Source organism: Sciurus vulgaris (assembly GCF_902686455.1).
Source record: "Sciurus vulgaris genome assembly, chromosome: 2".
Taxonomy (NCBI): Eukaryota; Metazoa; Chordata; class Mammalia; order Rodentia; family Sciuridae; genus Sciurus; species Sciurus vulgaris.
The window spans coordinates 70,551,333-70,569,333 of record NC_136462.1 but is presented as its reverse complement, the minus strand read 5'-3'; the positions used below and the strand labels follow the sequence as shown (position 1 = coordinate 70,569,333).

The 18,001-nt window shown below is 34.6% G+C and overlaps 2 protein-coding genes across 2 annotated transcripts in view; one reads left to right on the top strand and one right to left on the bottom strand.

The window, feature by feature from the left end:
• AP4S1 (adaptor related protein complex 4 subunit sigma 1) overlaps window positions 1–1,483 on the top strand; it is a 35,260-nt gene extending 33,777 nt beyond the window's left edge. Inside the window, exon 5 of the mRNA XM_079127239.1 lies at window positions 509–1,483. Within this exon, the coding sequence (XP_078983365.1) occupies window positions 509–637 (129 nt within the window). The 3' untranslated portion in view covers window positions 638–1,483. The remainder of the gene's footprint in view (window positions 1–508) is intronic.
• A 2,480-nt stretch (window positions 1,484–3,963) lies between these two features.
• The window catches only part of HECTD1 (HECT domain E3 ubiquitin protein ligase 1), a 90,158-nt gene continuing 76,120 nt past the window's right edge, over window positions 3,964–18,001 (bottom strand). Inside the window, 21 exon segments of the mRNA XM_079127242.1 lie at window positions 3,964–4,920; window positions 5,033–5,177; window positions 6,255–6,405; window positions 7,448–7,541; window positions 7,652–7,687; window positions 7,690–7,732; window positions 8,593–8,948; window positions 8,951–8,965; window positions 8,967–8,997; window positions 8,999–9,053; window positions 9,056–9,079; window positions 9,082–9,181; window positions 9,185–9,202; window positions 9,518–9,655; window positions 11,286–11,487; window positions 13,169–13,296; window positions 13,494–13,579; window positions 13,665–13,872; window positions 14,348–14,530; window positions 14,744–14,798; window positions 16,234–16,456. Of these exon segments, the coding sequence (XP_078983368.1) occupies window positions 4,783–4,920; window positions 5,033–5,177; window positions 6,255–6,405; window positions 7,448–7,541; window positions 7,652–7,687; window positions 7,690–7,732; window positions 8,593–8,948; window positions 8,951–8,965; window positions 8,967–8,997; window positions 8,999–9,053; window positions 9,056–9,079; window positions 9,082–9,181; window positions 9,185–9,202; window positions 9,518–9,655; window positions 11,286–11,487; window positions 13,169–13,296; window positions 13,494–13,579; window positions 13,665–13,872; window positions 14,348–14,530; window positions 14,744–14,798; window positions 16,234–16,456 (2,429 nt within the window). The 3' untranslated portion in view covers window positions 3,964–4,782.

Genomic DNA, 18,001 nt, shown 5'->3' with positions numbered 1-18,001 from the left:
ATGTCATTCCAACTCTGGACATTTACTAGTCGTATCTTTGGACAATGACTTTAAGCTGTTTGCTCCTGGATAAAATGTGAATATGCTGATACATGAAAAGCACTCAACACAATGCCTGGAACATAAACGAATGTTTAACAGACCACTGCTATTGTTATTACTGTCCCAAAAGATTTTGCTCCTAACTAGGGTCATTCTCTTTGCAAATGTTACTTGCTTTTGTTCTCTAGCTCTTAATAGATTTTCTCCCTTTGGCTAAAAAGTGTTAGTTGTTTCATTTCTATGCCTAACTTATACTGGTAGCCTAGCCAAGGTGAAAGGTGGGTACATGTACACCAACGTAGTAATTTCAAACACCAATACCAATTTTAATTTCAGAAATTATTTACAAAGAAACTTCATGTTAGTATTATTTTACATTGGGGAAATTCCAGGCTAAGCTATAGGTTATTTATTGAATGTTGACATCTTTATAACTCTAAAATTAATTTCCTTAATATGACCCTAGATAATGTTTAATTTGGATAAAGTACACATCATTTTGGATGAGATGGTGTTAAACGGCTGCATTGTGGAAACTAATCGGGCAAGAATTCTTGCCCCTCTACAAATTCTTGATAAGATGTCAGAAAGCTGAATAGAAGGCTCTGCCAAACAGCATCGATTTATAGGAAATGTGAACACCCTTTGAAAAGAATCTGGAAGACCACCTATTACAAAATGGGGTACCCTCCCAAACATTATAAGTAACTATTTCCACAGTTCCTAAATGGAAAATAAAGCTATTTTTAAATATATACAAAGAAAAATTTTTTCTTAACTGAGACGTTTTATTTTCAGTAACTGTAAACATATTTTTTCCCACTTCTTCAGTTTTGTCAAGTACCTAAGAAATCCTTTTTGGTTTCTGCTTCCCTTTGCAAATTAAATTCAGGACTAGTAGGATGGTGGTGGGAAGGATGTGTGGCAGTTGTCTATTCGCCAATAAAATTTTCAAATTGACTTAAACACATGGCATTTTGATTAAAATAGTCTTCTGGATGGTCTTATTTTCCTTAAAAAAATCTTAATAAAATTTGCTTTTTAATAAACTTTACTATAATACATATCTAAAGAAGATCCCAGAATTAAAATTTTACTTTCAGTTCATAAAAGCCTTTGATTCCAACTTTTAGGGCAATTAGCAATTACAATGTCATCATATAATTAACTCTGTAATGTTACTATTGAAACATTAAAAGAGAGCCCTTACACCTATCATTTATACCACATTTTAAAGGGTTTTTCTTATAAATAAGCTTGTTAATAAAATTTACTTGAACTAAATTTAAAAATAAAATGCAAGAGAACAGCTCTATTCAGGTTGGCATGAAATTCTTATTCCTTTAGCTCCTCCTACAATATCTAGAAGCAAAATACTAAGTCCTATAGAACAATGTCCTGTAGCCTCAGAAACCTTTGATACACTTTCATCACTGAGGCAATAGTGAAATATATGGAACCATCTTTGTTAAAAGCACACACACACACACACACACACACACACAATGTAGGAGTGAGAGAACAGGTGCAATTGTAGAAATACATTAAAATACCCCCTATGTAATGTTTCAAGAGTTCTTTCAACTACAACACTCAGTTCTCCAGAAGAGGACATAAAAGAACATTCTAGGGACTGACCATGCAATGCTATGCTGTTTTCTCTTTTGAGTATGTCTGAGGAGGGAATGAGGAAGCTTAAAGTTCTTTATTCTTTTCTAAAAGTCTAAGTACGTATGTCAGTTTTCATCAACAAAGACCTAGGAAGCTAGTCATAGTGGACTCCCAAGGCAAACCTAAGTTGCTCTGGACTCATTCAGGAAAGCAAAGGGAAAGTTTATGGAGTGTGGGAATAATAAGCTGTATGTGTGTAAAGATCCAGCTTTGTATTAAGTTGCTAATGTCTGGGGAAAGCCCATCTACATCAATCTAAGTGCTCTGGAGGTCTTTCTGAGACATATTAGTTGGGAAACACTGTCCTAGTTGGTAAGCACTTAATCAGCAGCGCATTCAGGTAAGTGCTGAAACTGGTACACCAGAAGCAGCTAGGGAGTGAACAAAATTAATTTTTGGGTCACACCAAAATAGTACTTGAATTACATCTTGGCACAGATTTTAGCACCTTGAGAGAATAAGCTCAAAAAATATTAGGTAGATATCACAGTAAAAAAATACTCAAGAACTTCCGTTGTATTTGAAGACCCCAGTAGATGATGCCTCACAATACTTGACTCATTGAAAATAAACTGTAATGTGACTATTTTACTTATAGGCTATGAAATCATCTAACTTCAGGTAGATGCTTTCACTTTTTACACTCATAAATATTTAGTAACTGATTTTATAAGACTCCTCAATTTACCTACAGTAGTACTTGCTAGATTAGGGCTTAGCAAACTTCTGCAAAAGGACATATAGTAAATATTTTAGGCTTTGTGAGCCATAAAGTCTGTGCTAACTACATCACTCTGCTGCTGTGTACAAAAGCAATCATAAGTAGTATATAAATGGATGAGTATGACTGTTCTAATAAAACCTATGCTGAAATTTAAATTTCATGTCATAAAATACTCATTAATTTTTATTTTCTTCAACCAATTAAAAAATTTAAAACCATTCTCATGGTTACATGGCTCTCAGGCCATATAAAAATGGGTGGCAAGCCATAGCTTACCAAGCCCTTTGCCAGGCCAATCTTAGTAAAAGCTGACAATTGACAGATATTTTAGAGATTTAAATAATGGCAGTACTACACATATACACTAGACTTCAATTCTAACCCTATATAGAAGTTTAGTCATGTATTCAAGAATTTATTGAATAAACTATGACCACGACTTTTTTGGACTGAAACAGGTTTTACATTTAAGTGTTGCTATTATACTTTAACTTTTAGACTCACAGGGATCTGTGAAGCTGACATTGAGATGGAATATTTAAATGTTGCCTCTGATTATACAATCACAATATTCTCATGCAGCAAATAAAAACAATATGGTTGGCCCTTCATATCCATTAGTTTCATATCTGTGGATTCAACCAACAGTGAGTGACATTATTAGGGAGGATAAAAGTATACCTGTACAGAACATGTAGACTGTTTTTCTTATCAAAAACAAATGTTTATATAGCATTTATACCATATTAGGTTATTGTAAGTAATCTACAGATGATTTAAAATATACCAGAGGAAATGCATTTATATGCAAGCACTACATCCTATTTTTTTTTTTTTTTTTTTTGGTGCTGGGGATCAAAAGTACTACATCCTTTTATATAATAGATTTATTTAAGCATGCTCAGATTTCGGGATCCATGAGATATCCTGCAACCAATCCTCTGAAGATACTGAAAGATGACTACCAAAATCATTAACTATAGAAGGATCTCTCTAATATAAAAATGTAATGTATCTTTTAAACAGGTAAATATTGGGTTATTTCAAATATGGTTTTAGTGCCTTAAAACAGGCCTTTTGGAAGAATCAGGCCTAATGACATTTCTTTCACCAGGATGCACAGATATGATAACAACAAGAGTATGGAAAATGGAAATATGGCCCCTTCTCTAAAACCAGGAAACAGCATTATACTGGTTGTTTCTTTTCATACTGACACAGCATTTAAAAATCATTGATTTTAGACTTCCATATCCCTGCAGACAGATGAATAGCAGATCTGCTATTTAAAAAGGTAACAAATAACTGGCCGTTTCTGGCTGAAGAATACTTTAAGACAACACAACAGGTAGGTCACAAATATGTGAATATATATTTCTTCCAGTCTTTCAAGTTAAGTATATTTAGTATAGAAGTATATTTTTTCATGTAATAATTTCAAAAAAACTAAATTTGAGTGCTCCAAAATGACAGTATCCAGATGAGCTCTTAGATCTAATGACTGAAGTGAAATAGTCATGACACAGTTTTGTACGCTGCAAACATTTTAATGATTATTGTTGAGCATACATTTTGGAAATTTTTTACTTCAAACTGCAACAAGTTAAATAAATGTATATAATATACAAAGAAAATACAACCAAACATAAAACTTGCTTTAAGTGTGCCTTGCACCTAAGACCAGTGTTTCCCCCCCCTTAATATATCTTTATTTTTGAGCTGCACATACACACTTAAGAATTTGATCTTTATAGTATGGCATTTAGGAAATAAAAATATACTCCCACCTCAAAGAAATAAAAAGGTTGTGCATGATTATATGCCAAACAAAAAGAGAGAACACTAGAATACTCTGATAGTGCAGGCATCATTAAAAAGGAAAAGAAAAAGCTTGAGATGCTCATTAACTCTATGTTTTAAGGAAGCAGGATTTTTGACCAAGTAGCTTAAAAGCCAGCAAAACGGATCAGTGATGGCAATTGTAGTGTATGGAGTATGAAATGACAAACTTTACACAAATACACTGTTAGAAATTTACCAGGGAACACTGAAGATCTGAGAAGCTGCTCTTTGGAACAGTCAAGTAGGACCACCTTATTCCAGTCACATAAGCCCTTGTAAAGCAACACAGTGTTCTGTGCTATGTACTTGCTGGCTGAGTTGTTAAAGGATTGGTTTTATCATTAGCAGCTAACGAACTTATTCCACATGTTCTTAAAGCCTTAATGGTGGAAACAAAGGCAAATGTCACTAGCGTGGAAGATCATACACTTCTCTGCACACAAACACAAGAGGCTTCACTAGTATTTTTAAAGTCTCTGATGTCTCCCATTGCACTTCAAAACTCAATTGAGATGAAAGCCTTTCTCCATTGTAGCAGCAAGCAAGCGCTCCCTCATGATCTCTTCTGAAGAATATTCAGGCAACTTAAGATAATGCACACAGGTATTGACTGATGGATAGCTTGCATCAGTAGCATCAACCTATATAAAGAAAGTGAAAATATCAGAAGATCATAGGCTTAACTGTTTTTTTCTTTCAATCCTAATGTAACTAAATTCCATTTGGATTCCCCACTAGCTAGAGTTTTTGTACCTTGCGCACAACTGTGAGCCTGGGATGCAGATTTGCCAGTCCACCTGGGGGCAAAGTTGAACAACCAGTGGTAAACTGCAGGAATGCTTTCCTTTCATCTGAAGACATGCCACATAAAACCCTCACAAACCTCAGGAAACCAGGGCTAAAAGAAAAAAAGTATAGTTTTGTTGACTTGATAGCAGATGTAAATGAAAAACACTACCACTACTTTATAAGGCAGGAAAAACCTAATCCCCTCCCCTCAAAAAATCCGCTTGTCAGAAGAATACTGCTTGGGAAACTGAGAAAGGAGAATCACAAGGTAAAGGCTAGCCTTGACAACTTAATAAGACACTGTCTCAAAGGGCTGGGAATATTGTCCAGTAGTAGAGTACCCCTGGTTCAATCCCCAGTACCACACACACAAAAAGAAAAGACTTTTGAATAAGTATTAAATGAGCTGATATAAGCTTTTAAAACCTCAAAGACGGTCTCTCAAAGGCTGTCTTGTACTTATAAAACATAAGAAATAAAACACTGATGAAATATAAGATTAAAATTGTAATAAAGCCAGCATATCAAAAAAGCTCCAGATGCACTTGTATAATTCAAATAAGGCTAAATTTGTCAAAGGGGGCTTGAAATATTCCATTTTCATTCCTGTAAAATGATCAATTAACTTTGTGATGAATTACATGATGAAATACTACCTATCAATGAAGTGAATTACCTGTATATGCCACATGAATTTCATAATCATGTTAAAAGAAACCAGACCATAAAGAATATAGACTACATAATTTTACTTACTGAAGTACAAAAGTAAGCAAAATTAATCAACAGCTAATGACTTAATTACTAGAAGAGAATATGATGAAAAATAAGACTTCTGACAGTTCTTGGTGGGTACTAATTTCACAGGTATGCTCATGTTATGAAAATTCTCTAAGCTGTATATACAATTTGTGCTCTCTATGTGTACATACAATACAGCCTAAGGTTTTACAATTTTATCAGTTTTTAAAATAATGAACAAATAAAGCACAATGAGAAAAGGAATTTTAATATCACTTATGATTCAACTATCTTGTAGTGGACTCAGCCTTATTGATGGATATGCAACTTGACATGCTCACTAATTTCTCATTTATTTTATGAATGTAATTCATTAAGAGTTCTTTAGTGAGTTTGTATTTTTAAATATAAACAATTTTGTAGATTATTAGAAATTAACACATACCTATCACGTGTATAGCCCAGCTTGGGTTCAGTGTAATTGATAATATCCTCTGCTGCCCAGGATGGTGACTGATTTCCACAAAGGATCATCTGGACTTCTTCATGGCTGAAGGAACTTAATTTCTCCATTGGAAAAACTTTGTTAAACCCATCTACATTATACATAAGTAAAAACAAAAACAAAAACAAAAAAAAAAACAGCTCAGTTTCTTAACTTTTACCAAAATACTTAATATGCACCTCTCTCTTTTGGTATTAGGGATTAAATACAAGGATACTTTATCACTGATCTATACCCCCAACCTCATTCATTCATTCATTCATTTTTGAGACAGAGTCTCGCTAAGTTGCTTAGGCCTAAGTTGTTGAGGCTGGCCTCGAACTTGGGAATCCTCCTGCTTCAGCCTCCAGAGTCCCTTGGATTACAAGGTGTCTTGAGAGTGGGCCTGATCAAAATACCAAATTTCAAATCAAACATCCTATTGTCAACTGAGTGGACAGAAGATAGGAAAAAATCCATGAATGTTGGAAGAAACAAATGTTAATTAAAATAGCTTGAAATAAAAACTGCTATGATTTTAAGTATAGAATCTTTGTTTAATATTATAAATATGGACAGAGACTATTTGGTCGCTGTGGTCAACAGTGAAATTCTTTTAACTACCCATGTAAGTGGTCAAAGCTTTGTTCACATTCTCAAAAGTGACTTAACTTCCATGGTTTAAATCATCCATGTTTTAAATCTTCCATTGTATAATGTAGAATTATGCAACCTGATGTCTACTTAGAGATGGAAGAAATAAGCGGGGCATGGTGGTACATGCCTGTAATCCCAGCAGCTCAGGAGGCTGAGGCAGAAGGATCACAAGTTCAAAGCCAGCCTCAGCAACCTAGTGAGATCCTATCTCAAAAAAACAAACAACAATAACCAGGCTGGGAATGTGGCTCAGTGGTTAAGTGCCCTTCAGTTCAATCCTTGGTACCAAAAAGAAGAAATGAGGGCCAAAAGTGGATCCTACTTACTTCAGAGGAGCAAGTATGGGGTATTCTACACTTTGGAAATGTTCCAGCCTATTCTGTGAACTCTATAGGATCTAACGATCTGGATCAGAAACTAGAGTAGTTCAGTCATCTTGGTCTTAATTTCAACTGTCTTAAAGTAAAAGTAAATAGATTATTATCCTTTAAAATTACCTCTAAAGGCTTCCATCTGTTTCTGAATACCTGTATGCATACAAAAGTCAAACATCAAATCCACATATTCTTCTGCATTATCCATTGTTATCATCTGCAAAGGAAAATTTGCCAATATTATTAATATCTAGAACTATTTTAGTAGCACCTCATACAACTGATCTTGTTAAGAGAATAGAACTATATTAAGAGCAAAATCTTTACCTCATCTTCACCACTTGGCTTGAGATCCACAGCTGTTAAAAACCATATATTCTTGAAGAAGGGCAAAACTGGAAATTTAAACTGAGAGAACAAAAAAGGATTAAATGAATTGACATCCATCAACTGTATTTAATTTTTAAGTATTTAATTTTACAACACTGCTGCCAAAACCACAATGTCCCTATTCCATCAACAAAATCAGTACACCAGCTTAGATATGAGGCCTGATTTATTTTTTAGCCACACTGAGAGTCAAACCCAGGGACTTTTGCATGTTAGGCAAGCAACAAGCTACAACCCCAGCCCTTAATGCAAAATCCTGTACACAAAAACCAGTGGGCCAGCAGGGAGCGGTAGCATTTAACTTAGTGATAGAGCCCTTGATAATAACGCTTACATACCAACCAAACTATTTTAAACTTTGCCAAGTAGGCTATTTATATTAGTTGATGAATTTGTCAAAATACTGTTGGCTCTGGACTTTTTGCAAACTTAACACATTTGAAAAAAAATCAGATAATTGATAAATGTGGTGGTAAACACCTATAATCCCAGCTACACAGGAGGCTAAGGGCAGGAGGACTCCAAATTCAAGGCCAGTCTTCGCAATTAGCGAGACCCTATCTCAAAATTTTTAAAAAGAGCTGAGGATGTAGCTTAGTGATAAAGCTCTCTTGGGTTCAATCCCCAGTACCCACGAAAGAAAAAAAAAAAAGAAGTCAGATAATCTTAAAGAAATTTGATATTAACAAATTTGTATTCTGAATATTATTTATATATCATTAATAAGTCAAGAGATTCAAATTGATAATCAGCATTTCCTACCCCTTATTACTGTTTTTGACACTATTTACTCATATACTATAAACCAATGGGACAGAAAAACAAAAGCTTTAGCACTTATTCATTCATTACATTGAAGAATGTAACAAAAAGCTTACCCTAAATCCTCTATGCTAAGTGGAGGCCCAGAACCTGCTGGATTCTTCAGCACTAGTTCCTGTAATTTTGTGTTCTTCTCATCTTCAGACAGACCTTTGTTGCTTAAAATCTGGCGTCTCTTGATAGCAAGGTCTTTAATTTCTTTTAAAAATCTGGCTCTGTGTGGATTTACTAGTTCAAAGTCTTCCCAAGTTAAAATTCCGTTAAACCAAGCTGGGGGCTTGGGTTTAGGGGGATCAAGAATAAATTCTGATTTTGAATCCTCTTCAAAGCTTCCTACTGAGAGTGAATCATGACCTTCTTCTGTGGAGGCTTCAGACTGACTTTCAGTACAGTGTAAGTCTCTAGCACCCCTCGTGATTCATAAATCAGTGTTACTCATATTGCTTTTAATGTCACCCATCCATAAGTTTAAGTAAAGGTTTAGAAATAGGTAAGTCCACAAGTCTATTGTCTTGATGCATTTGGCCAAGAAAATTCCAAGGAATGAAAGAGTTTTGTGATCCTTTCAAGTTCATCACTTATCTTGTGGAAATGGGCTGTGAACAGGTCCACCACTGATCTCTGCACATAGTATCCAGGGGGTTTTCAGTCCACCCCAAGATACACCTAATTTTTTAGAGGGCAAAATGCAAATAAATTAAAGGTTAAAAGTAGCTAAGTCTATCATTGTTATCTAAGAAAAAAAAAATCCATAACATTAAACCTCTTCATGAATTTAGTTATCTAAACATACATACATATTTTATTAATAGCATTTAGTGATGAATTTTTATCCTTTAGAAATTTTAATAATGTCAAGATTATTCAGTAATAAAAATACAGCCAGAAATCCCAGTTTACGTGCTGAAAGTTCAACCTATTTCTAACAAATTTCAAAAGCACAGTCCCAATTCAAATCACAAAATGGGAAATAAATCTTACATGACGAGATTCATCATCTGGAAAGTTATCATCACAAAGCCAAGCTCCCAGGTCAGTCCTCTGGAATTCTGCTGCCACCAGAGCATAAAACTCTAATGTGGGTCCCAAACCAGTTCCTTCTTCTCCTAAAAATTCAACCTAAAATGTGAACGAAGAAATGTTTGTAAATATATAAAGTATTTTATTTATTTATTTACTTAGGTGCTGGGGGTTGAACCCAGAGATGCTTAACCACTGAGCTACACCCCCATCCTTTTTTATTTTGAGGCAGGGTCTCACTATGTTACTTAGGGCCCTGCTAAATTGCTAAGGCTGGCTTTGAACTTGCAATCTTCCTACCTTTGCCTCCCTCCCAAGATGCTAGGATTATAGGTGTGCGCCACTGTGCCCAGCTCAAGTATTTTTTTTAACAGTGATTCAATTCTTGCCCCAATTTGTCACACATAATCCAATATTATACTTTCTTCTCAAAAGGAATATGTACATTAAAAGCAACACAGTGATTTTATTCTAGTTTTTCTAAAGAGAAGAGTGCCATTTGTTGTATGGTATTATGCACATAACACTGTTAAGCACTGGGCTGAACACTGTTCACACATTAATTACTTGTCAGTAACAACTCTGCAGAATAATTATCTGCTTCTGAAACCAAAGGAAACCAAACCTCAAAGAGATTAAATAATTTGCTCAAGAAAATAATGGTGTACATATTTTTACATTTATCTTTGGGACAACCAACACTAAACTCTTCCACTTCTTTGTAACTTGAAGCAATCACTTTAAAGGGTTTTGTCCATATTTTACCTGCTCCAAAAATGAATTAAACTTCTTATAAAAACACATAGTAAAAGAAAAAAATTGAGGATGACCTAGACAAGAACATAAAGGTAGGAGGAATAATAAATGGCAAGGAAAATTTGTTTGCAAAGTGCAAGTCAAGAAGTTTGTACATGTTTTGGAGACAAAAAAGCAAACCAGCTAATTCACATCTCTAATGGGAGAGATTTCCATGGTGCCTTAAATAAGGAAAACTCTATGTATGCGATATAATCAATAATGTCCACAATAGCATTTCTTTAGTATATATTGATTTCACACTGCCATTTGCTGTGACATCTTTTAATACAAACCAATAACAACAAGCACAATTTACATGAAACAATATTACAAAACTGCATACTCTAAGAATGTAGATTATCCTAATAGAACAGCTTGATATACAGGTAAAATTTAGACTATCAAGAATCCTTTGTGAGTACTATTATTTAGTCAATCTTTAAAGAAATAGACAAGCTGGGCATGGTGGCACATACCTATAATCCCAACATCTTGGGGAGCTGAGGCAGGAGGATCACAAGTTCAAAGCCAGCCTCAGCAACTTAGTGAGACCCTGTCTCAAAATAAAAAGGATTTGGAGATATGGCTCAGTGGCTGAGTAACCCTGGATTCAATCCCTAGCACATTAAAAAAAGAAAAAGAAAGAAAAAATAAAATAAAATGGACGAGTAGCCTTCAAACAGATTTTGCCACCAAAAGAACAAAAATATTGTTTATTGCTAATTTAAGTGTAAAAGATCCTGACCCCTGAAAAGTTGGGCTAGTATCCTTTTTGAAATATGCTCTACCAGAAAAGAAAGCCTCTGTATGGATGAGAGAAATTCCTCTTCATATTTATCTGATATTTTTATGCACTGGAAGAGAAAGGTTGGCTGGTTTTCTAAGTGTCATTACTTTTCCTCTAATAGAATCTTATTTAGTAGGAGGATACCTCAAGAACGGATTTCCGATCTGCATGTATTTGCATGACATTCTCAGCCCATTCCATTAGTGATTCACCACGTGGAACTTTGACTCTTTCATGCTTGAGCCGACCAACTCTAAACTCCCCAGGATCATCTCGCCTTACACTGCTCGTGGTCCTTGTTCGTTCCACAGTGGCTTCACGTCGGTTTTGTAACCACACTATTGCTCTGAAATAGAAACACCAATGTCATTGTAGCACACTTTAACAGATGCATGTACTATTACACCAACGACGGATTACAAAGATTTAAGAAATTTTAAAAGACATTATTTAGTCAAGAGATCCCCCTCCCCCTTTTGGTACCAGGGATTGAATTCAGGGCACTTAACCACTGAGCCACATTCCCATTCCTTTTTATTTTTTATTTTGAGACAGGGCCCCGTTAAGTTGCTGAGGCTGGCCTTGAACTTATGATCCTCCTGTCTCAACCTCTCGAGTTTCTGGGATTGCAGGCATGCAGCACCATACCCAGCTCAAATGATTTTCTTTAAACAGTAATTTTATATTGCTTCCTTTCTTAATATAAAAATATATAAAATTCCTTTCATTATAATCTGTCTTAAACTGAGAAAGACTGGGGTCTATATTTTCTATCATTAATTTAGCAATTAAATAAAGATCCATGGTCCAAGACCCACATAATACACAAAAATATAGATAAGCAGTTCCTATCAGAGAAACTAAAAAGTGGTTAAGCTATATTTATTACTATGATACAAACTAAAAACCATCATCAAAATAGTTATTATAATAGTAAAACATTTTCTTTTTGACAGAGCTAACCAATCCATCAAGGATAAGAGAAAAAAACCTCTAGGAATAAGAAGATGAAGTTTCTATTATCATGTGTGGGACTACTATTTTGGTAATCTCAAAAGTACTTTTGAGAATTAATTTTCTCACCTAAAAAACAAATCAAAATCAATACCCTTTATCATAACAGACCTCTAATTCTATGCTTTATAAATGGTATTAAACAATAGAAAAATATAACATCAGCAAAGAAAACAGCTACATTTTAAATTATAATTTTATGCCTACTTTGACAGATTCCTTAGGGTACACAGTCATTCAACAAAATATTGAACACCTATTATATTGCATAACATTATCATGATGTGTTCTGTACACCATTTTAGGTACCTTAGCTAGGGAATGAACAAAAGAGTCAGAAATTCCTGTCTTCATGAAACTGATCCAATGGAGGGAAACACACAAAATTAAGTAAAATATGCAGCTTATTAGAAAACGGTAAGAGACAAATGATGGTCAGAAGGAAGATAAATATTATCAAAGTTGTTTACAAGCATCTGGTTTGATATTGCTGGGAAATTTAACAATAAATAATTTGTGTAAAATACTGAAGAACTGTACAGTAAATCTTATTTGATGGAAACATTTAATTCAATCCATACTACTCCAACAAAGCATATATCCAGCTGGAAAAGAAAAAAATTTTAAATGATAACTAAAAAATTTAAATTTATTCATTTAAAAATTTTTAAATGAATGTATTTACAACATAATACATTCTCTCCATAGTCTTAACAGTATATTTATACATTGGGAACTTTTAAAATTTTTATTCTTAAAAAAAAGATGCACTTCCACTGGGCAGGGTGGCACACACCTGTAATCCTAGCAACACAGAAGGCTGAGGCAGGAAGAACCCAAGTTCAAAGCCAGCCTAAGCAACTTAGCAAGGCCCTAAGCAACTCAGCAAGAACCTGTCTCAAAATAAAAAATAAGAAAAAAAAAGGCTAAGGATATAGCTCAGTGGTAAAATATCCTTCAGTTAAAAATAAATAAATAAAAATTTTAAATTAAAAAATAGATGCACTTCCTACCTTGATGCACCAAATGCTGTACATGTGAAATAAAGCTGTCTAGTTTCAAATGGTATTAGAAAAGGACACTTGCTGGTTAACTGTTCACACCAGTCTGGCAAAGCCCCACTTGCCAATGCCAGTGGCTCCTGCAAATTAACAAATAACAATGTTTTAGTGGAAAAAAGCATTCCAATTCTTAAATGCAATGAATAATGAATAAAAGACCAAATGGCCCAAATTATTGAACATGCGGAAAGGGATAGTGGTGAAGGACCAAAGGAAAATGAATACTATGAAAAGCCCAAGAGTTACAGAATATAGTTCATCCATGTAACTTTATTACCTCAATCTGCTGCAAAATTTTTGTTGTGATTTTTTTACTAGTAAATTCATCTGGTGGAAAAGTAAACTGAGGCTGTTCATCACCATCTATAAAATTAATTAATAAAATTAATGAAATAAAAACTAAATTGCTTTAAAAATGTGATCAAATGACACAAGGCTTCTTACAGACCTTCTTGGGATATTCTTGAGTAAGGGTCACTTGCAACTATATACAGAATACGTAGAAGTTGAAGGACATCTTCTACTCCACAAGAGTTCTGTCCATTGCCTGCTTTGGCCTGAGGTTGTTCTTTTGTCAAATTAAGAATATCACTGCTTTGAAGTGTAGAAATGGCCCCCTGGTTTAATCCAGACTTTGTTCCATGCTCACAAAAATCCTGAAAAAACAATTAGCAAAACTGGCCATTAATCACATTTTCAAAAACAATATGTCCATATGTGCATTACTTTGAAAAGGTTAGAATTTTCAAAGAATAACCTTCTTTTGAAATAAAGTGTCACAAAACAAAAACCAATGCATTCTAAACCATTAAAACTGTCAAAATATAACCACTATAAACCATGATTAAAAATTTGTGCTCAGATCCAATGCCACAAGCCATAGTTGCAATTTTAGCATTGGCACATTAACAATGTTAATTCGAATTCATTTTTTTTTTAATTGTCTCAACACACCCCCTTTCCTTAAGTCCCACCTTCAGCCCCATGCTGGAGAGTGAACCCAGGGCCTAGCACATGCTAGGTAAGCATTCTACCATTAAGCTACATCTCCAGCCCTTAAGCTTATAGAGTTGCAAAACGAAGCACAAAGCCATTCCCAATGAAAATAGTGTTTTCAATGCCAATATATACCTTATATGCAGCTATGAGCTGAGAACAATTCCTGTTTTTTCTAATACTTTTATTAGTGCCAGTTAATTTCCAGTGGCGCAGGAAAGCAGCATCTGCATTCTTCTGCAGGTAGGTTATCAAGTCATTCTTTGGTAATTCATCAGTGCCAAGGTACTGTTCCACATGCTCTATAGTCCAGCAACCCTACAATAGGAAAAACCAAATGTTGGCCTTTCCCAATTATAAAATCTATAATATTTCACATGCATTACATGAGGTAGCTTTAAGATCATGCACTTAAAAGGATTCCTTGTTAGTCAATTTTTCCTCAAAAGTTCAAGTGCAACCCTGTATTAGTTATTTTTCTTTTATTACTCAATAGCTAAGTATAAGACCCATTTTCTAAAAATAACTTACCATTTTCCCATTTTCCTTTTCTTTGTCAGAATCCTTCATTTCTCTGTACATAATTCTAAACATGAAGATATTATTCAAGTTAATTCAAATATCAAACTTTATAAAGTAAATGAAAAAAAAAAGTAAATGAATGATGTCATTTACTAGACATGCTTGCATTAAACACTGAATTGAAGAATATTTAAGAAAAATATAAATTGTTAAACATAAGGGAAAGTAACAGAAACCATATTTCTGAATCTATTAGTATTATTGCAAAGAAAGCAGACATCGAATTTAGAACTTTTAAAGATATGAAGAAATGATCTATAGCAGCTGTTATCACGTTCAAGCTACTGTAAAATAAAAGGGAATAAGAAATAGTTTTTATTTGTCTACATGGAAAAAAAGGCTAAGAATAATAAGAAGAGCTTATGTTCATATATATAAAAGGCATCAGAAGATAGGATATTCTTATGTTCTAACTCCAAAGAACTACATTACTTTTATTGAACATTATATAAGGTTATCAGTGATGTTAAGAGAAATGAGAAGATACAATAATAAAAATGAAGTTATAATAAGGATAATAAAACAACTGAATGTTTATGTTATATTATGAAATATTTTATAGGCAAAACTTATTGGAAAGTGGTGAAAACACTTGAGGTATATTAAGTAACTCACTCCTCATAACGAGTCTCATTTTACAGGTTAAGAAAGTTAAGGCAGGGCTGGGGAGATAGCTCAGTTGGTAGAATGCTTGCCTTGCAAGTACAAGGTCCTGAGTTCAATCCCCAGCACCACAAAAAAAAATAAATAAAAAAAAAATAAAGTTAAGGCACAAAATGTTAAATATGCCCCAGGTCACTGATAATTATCTGTTAAATGAATGAACAACCCCAAAGTAAAAAATTAATAGAAAATAGTGCTTCAGGGCTGGAGTTGTACTTAGTGGTAAAGCACTTGCCTGGCATGCGTGAGGCCCTGGTTTTGATACACGGCACCACATATAAATAAAATTAAACAAAAGATCCACTGATGACTAAAAAAATATATTTACCAAAAAAGAGAAAATAGTGCTTCATACACGATCTCTATCAAAGAGTTCAAATGACACTCTCGACAATTACGATGTAGTTAGTCTAGCTGGGTTTGATGATGCAGGAGGATTGCAAGGTCAAGGCCAGCCACAGCTACCTAGAGAGGCCCTAAGCAATTTAGAGACCCTGTCTCAATGAAAGGGCTGGAGATGTAATTCAGTGTAAACTGCCCCTGGGTTAAATCCCCACATCTCCCCCACCAAAAACAATGGTTGATTATTTCTAAAGGTCCTTCCAGTTCTAAAACTTCAATATCAGGAGACAGAAATGCTCTCTTATGTTTCTGTACTGCAACAGAAAATGAAACAAATCACCTATTCCTACAATCCAAAAAAATTAAAAATACAATGCTTTTTGGCTCATATGCTACAAACATATCTTTTCAAACATTAAGTTAAAATCTCTTACGTGTATGTTGGCTCCCAAATACGCCTAAGTTTATCTGATTTCACATTGCCATTACAGGACAACTGAAGTAATTTTTGAACATAGTAAAAGATGGTTGATCTGAAATTGGTGAGTGGTAATTCAACTTCACGAGTTGTTCCAAGACCTGTTACTTTCAAAGTGAGGGCTAATCGGGGTGATGGAGTACATTCAACTTCTTCCAAGAGCTCTGAATGAGGTGTTCCTAAAATTTTGGAAGACATGTAAAAAACAGTCATACTAAATAAGCAGTCCAGAAAGAACACTGCACTACAAGACAAGGGTACATGAAATTTAAATCCTTCTGCCATACATTAGCTAAGACTCCTAGTTTCAACATTTTTTTTTTTTTTTAAATAATGGAAACAATTATACCTAGGTTAAATACTGAGTTAAGAATATAGGGCTGGGTAACTCTGGAAAGCAGTATGGTGATTCCCCAGAAAACTTGGAATGGACCCACCATTTGACCCAGCTATCCTATTCCTCGATTTATACCCAAAGGACTTAAAAATCAGCATGCTACAGTGATGCAGCCACATCAATGTTTATAGCAGCTCAATTCACAATAGCTAGATTGTGGAACCAACCTAGATGCCCTTCAACAGATGAATGGATAAAGAAACTGTGGTATATATACACAATGGAATATTACTCAGCCATAAAGAAGAATAAAATTATGGCATTTGCAGGTAAATGGATGAGTTGGAGACTATCATGCTAAGTGAAATGAGTGAATCCCAAATACATAACGGGGGCTGGGGCAGTAAGTGAAGAATGGAGGAATGTTGGACTGTGTAGAAGGAAATGAGGGGGAGAGGGGAGAAGAAAAGATGGTCGAATGAGACAAACATCATTACCCTATGTACAAGTATGATTATACGAATGGTGTGACTACATCACATATAATCAGAGAAATAAAAAGTTGTATTCCATTTGTGTACAATGAATCAAAATGCATTCTGCTGTCATGTATAAACTAAATAGAACAAATTAAAAAAAAAAAAAAATAGAGGGCTAGGGCTGAAGCTCAGTGGTAGAGCACCTGCCTCACATTGAGGTACTGGGTTCTATCCTCAGTACCACATAAAAATAAAAAAGAGATGTGTCCATATTTCCATATATATATATATATATATATATATATATATATATATGGAAATAAAGAGGGCTGGGGATATAGCTCAGTTTATAGACTGCCTGCCTATCAAGCACAAGGCCCTGTGTTCAATCCCCAGCACTGGAGAAAAAAAAAAAAAGAAAGAAAGAATACAGTAAGATAGCTGGGCACCTGTAATCCCAGCAGCTCAGAAGGCAGGGGCAGGAGGATTGGAAGTTGAAAGCCAGTCTCAGAGACTTAGCAAGGACCTAAGTAACTCAGCAAGACCCTGTCTCTAAATAAAATCCAAAAAAGGTCTGGGGGATGTGGTCCAAAAAAAATAGGAAGGATAGAACAGAATAGATATATATGATACAGTTCTTATTTTTATTTGAAAACACATGCTAACTATATGAATACTTATGAAACATTCTAAATTTCCAAATGAGACTGAACCCACCCAAGGGTGCCTAACCACTGAGCCACATTCCCAGCCCTTTTTCATTTGTTCAGACAGGGTCTCACTAGGTTGCTTACAGTCTAAGTTGCTGAGGCTGGCTTCAAACCTTTGATTTTCCTGCCTTAGCCTCCCAAAGCCTCTAGGATTATGCACATGTACCACCATGCCCAGCAACCTTCCAAACTTTTACT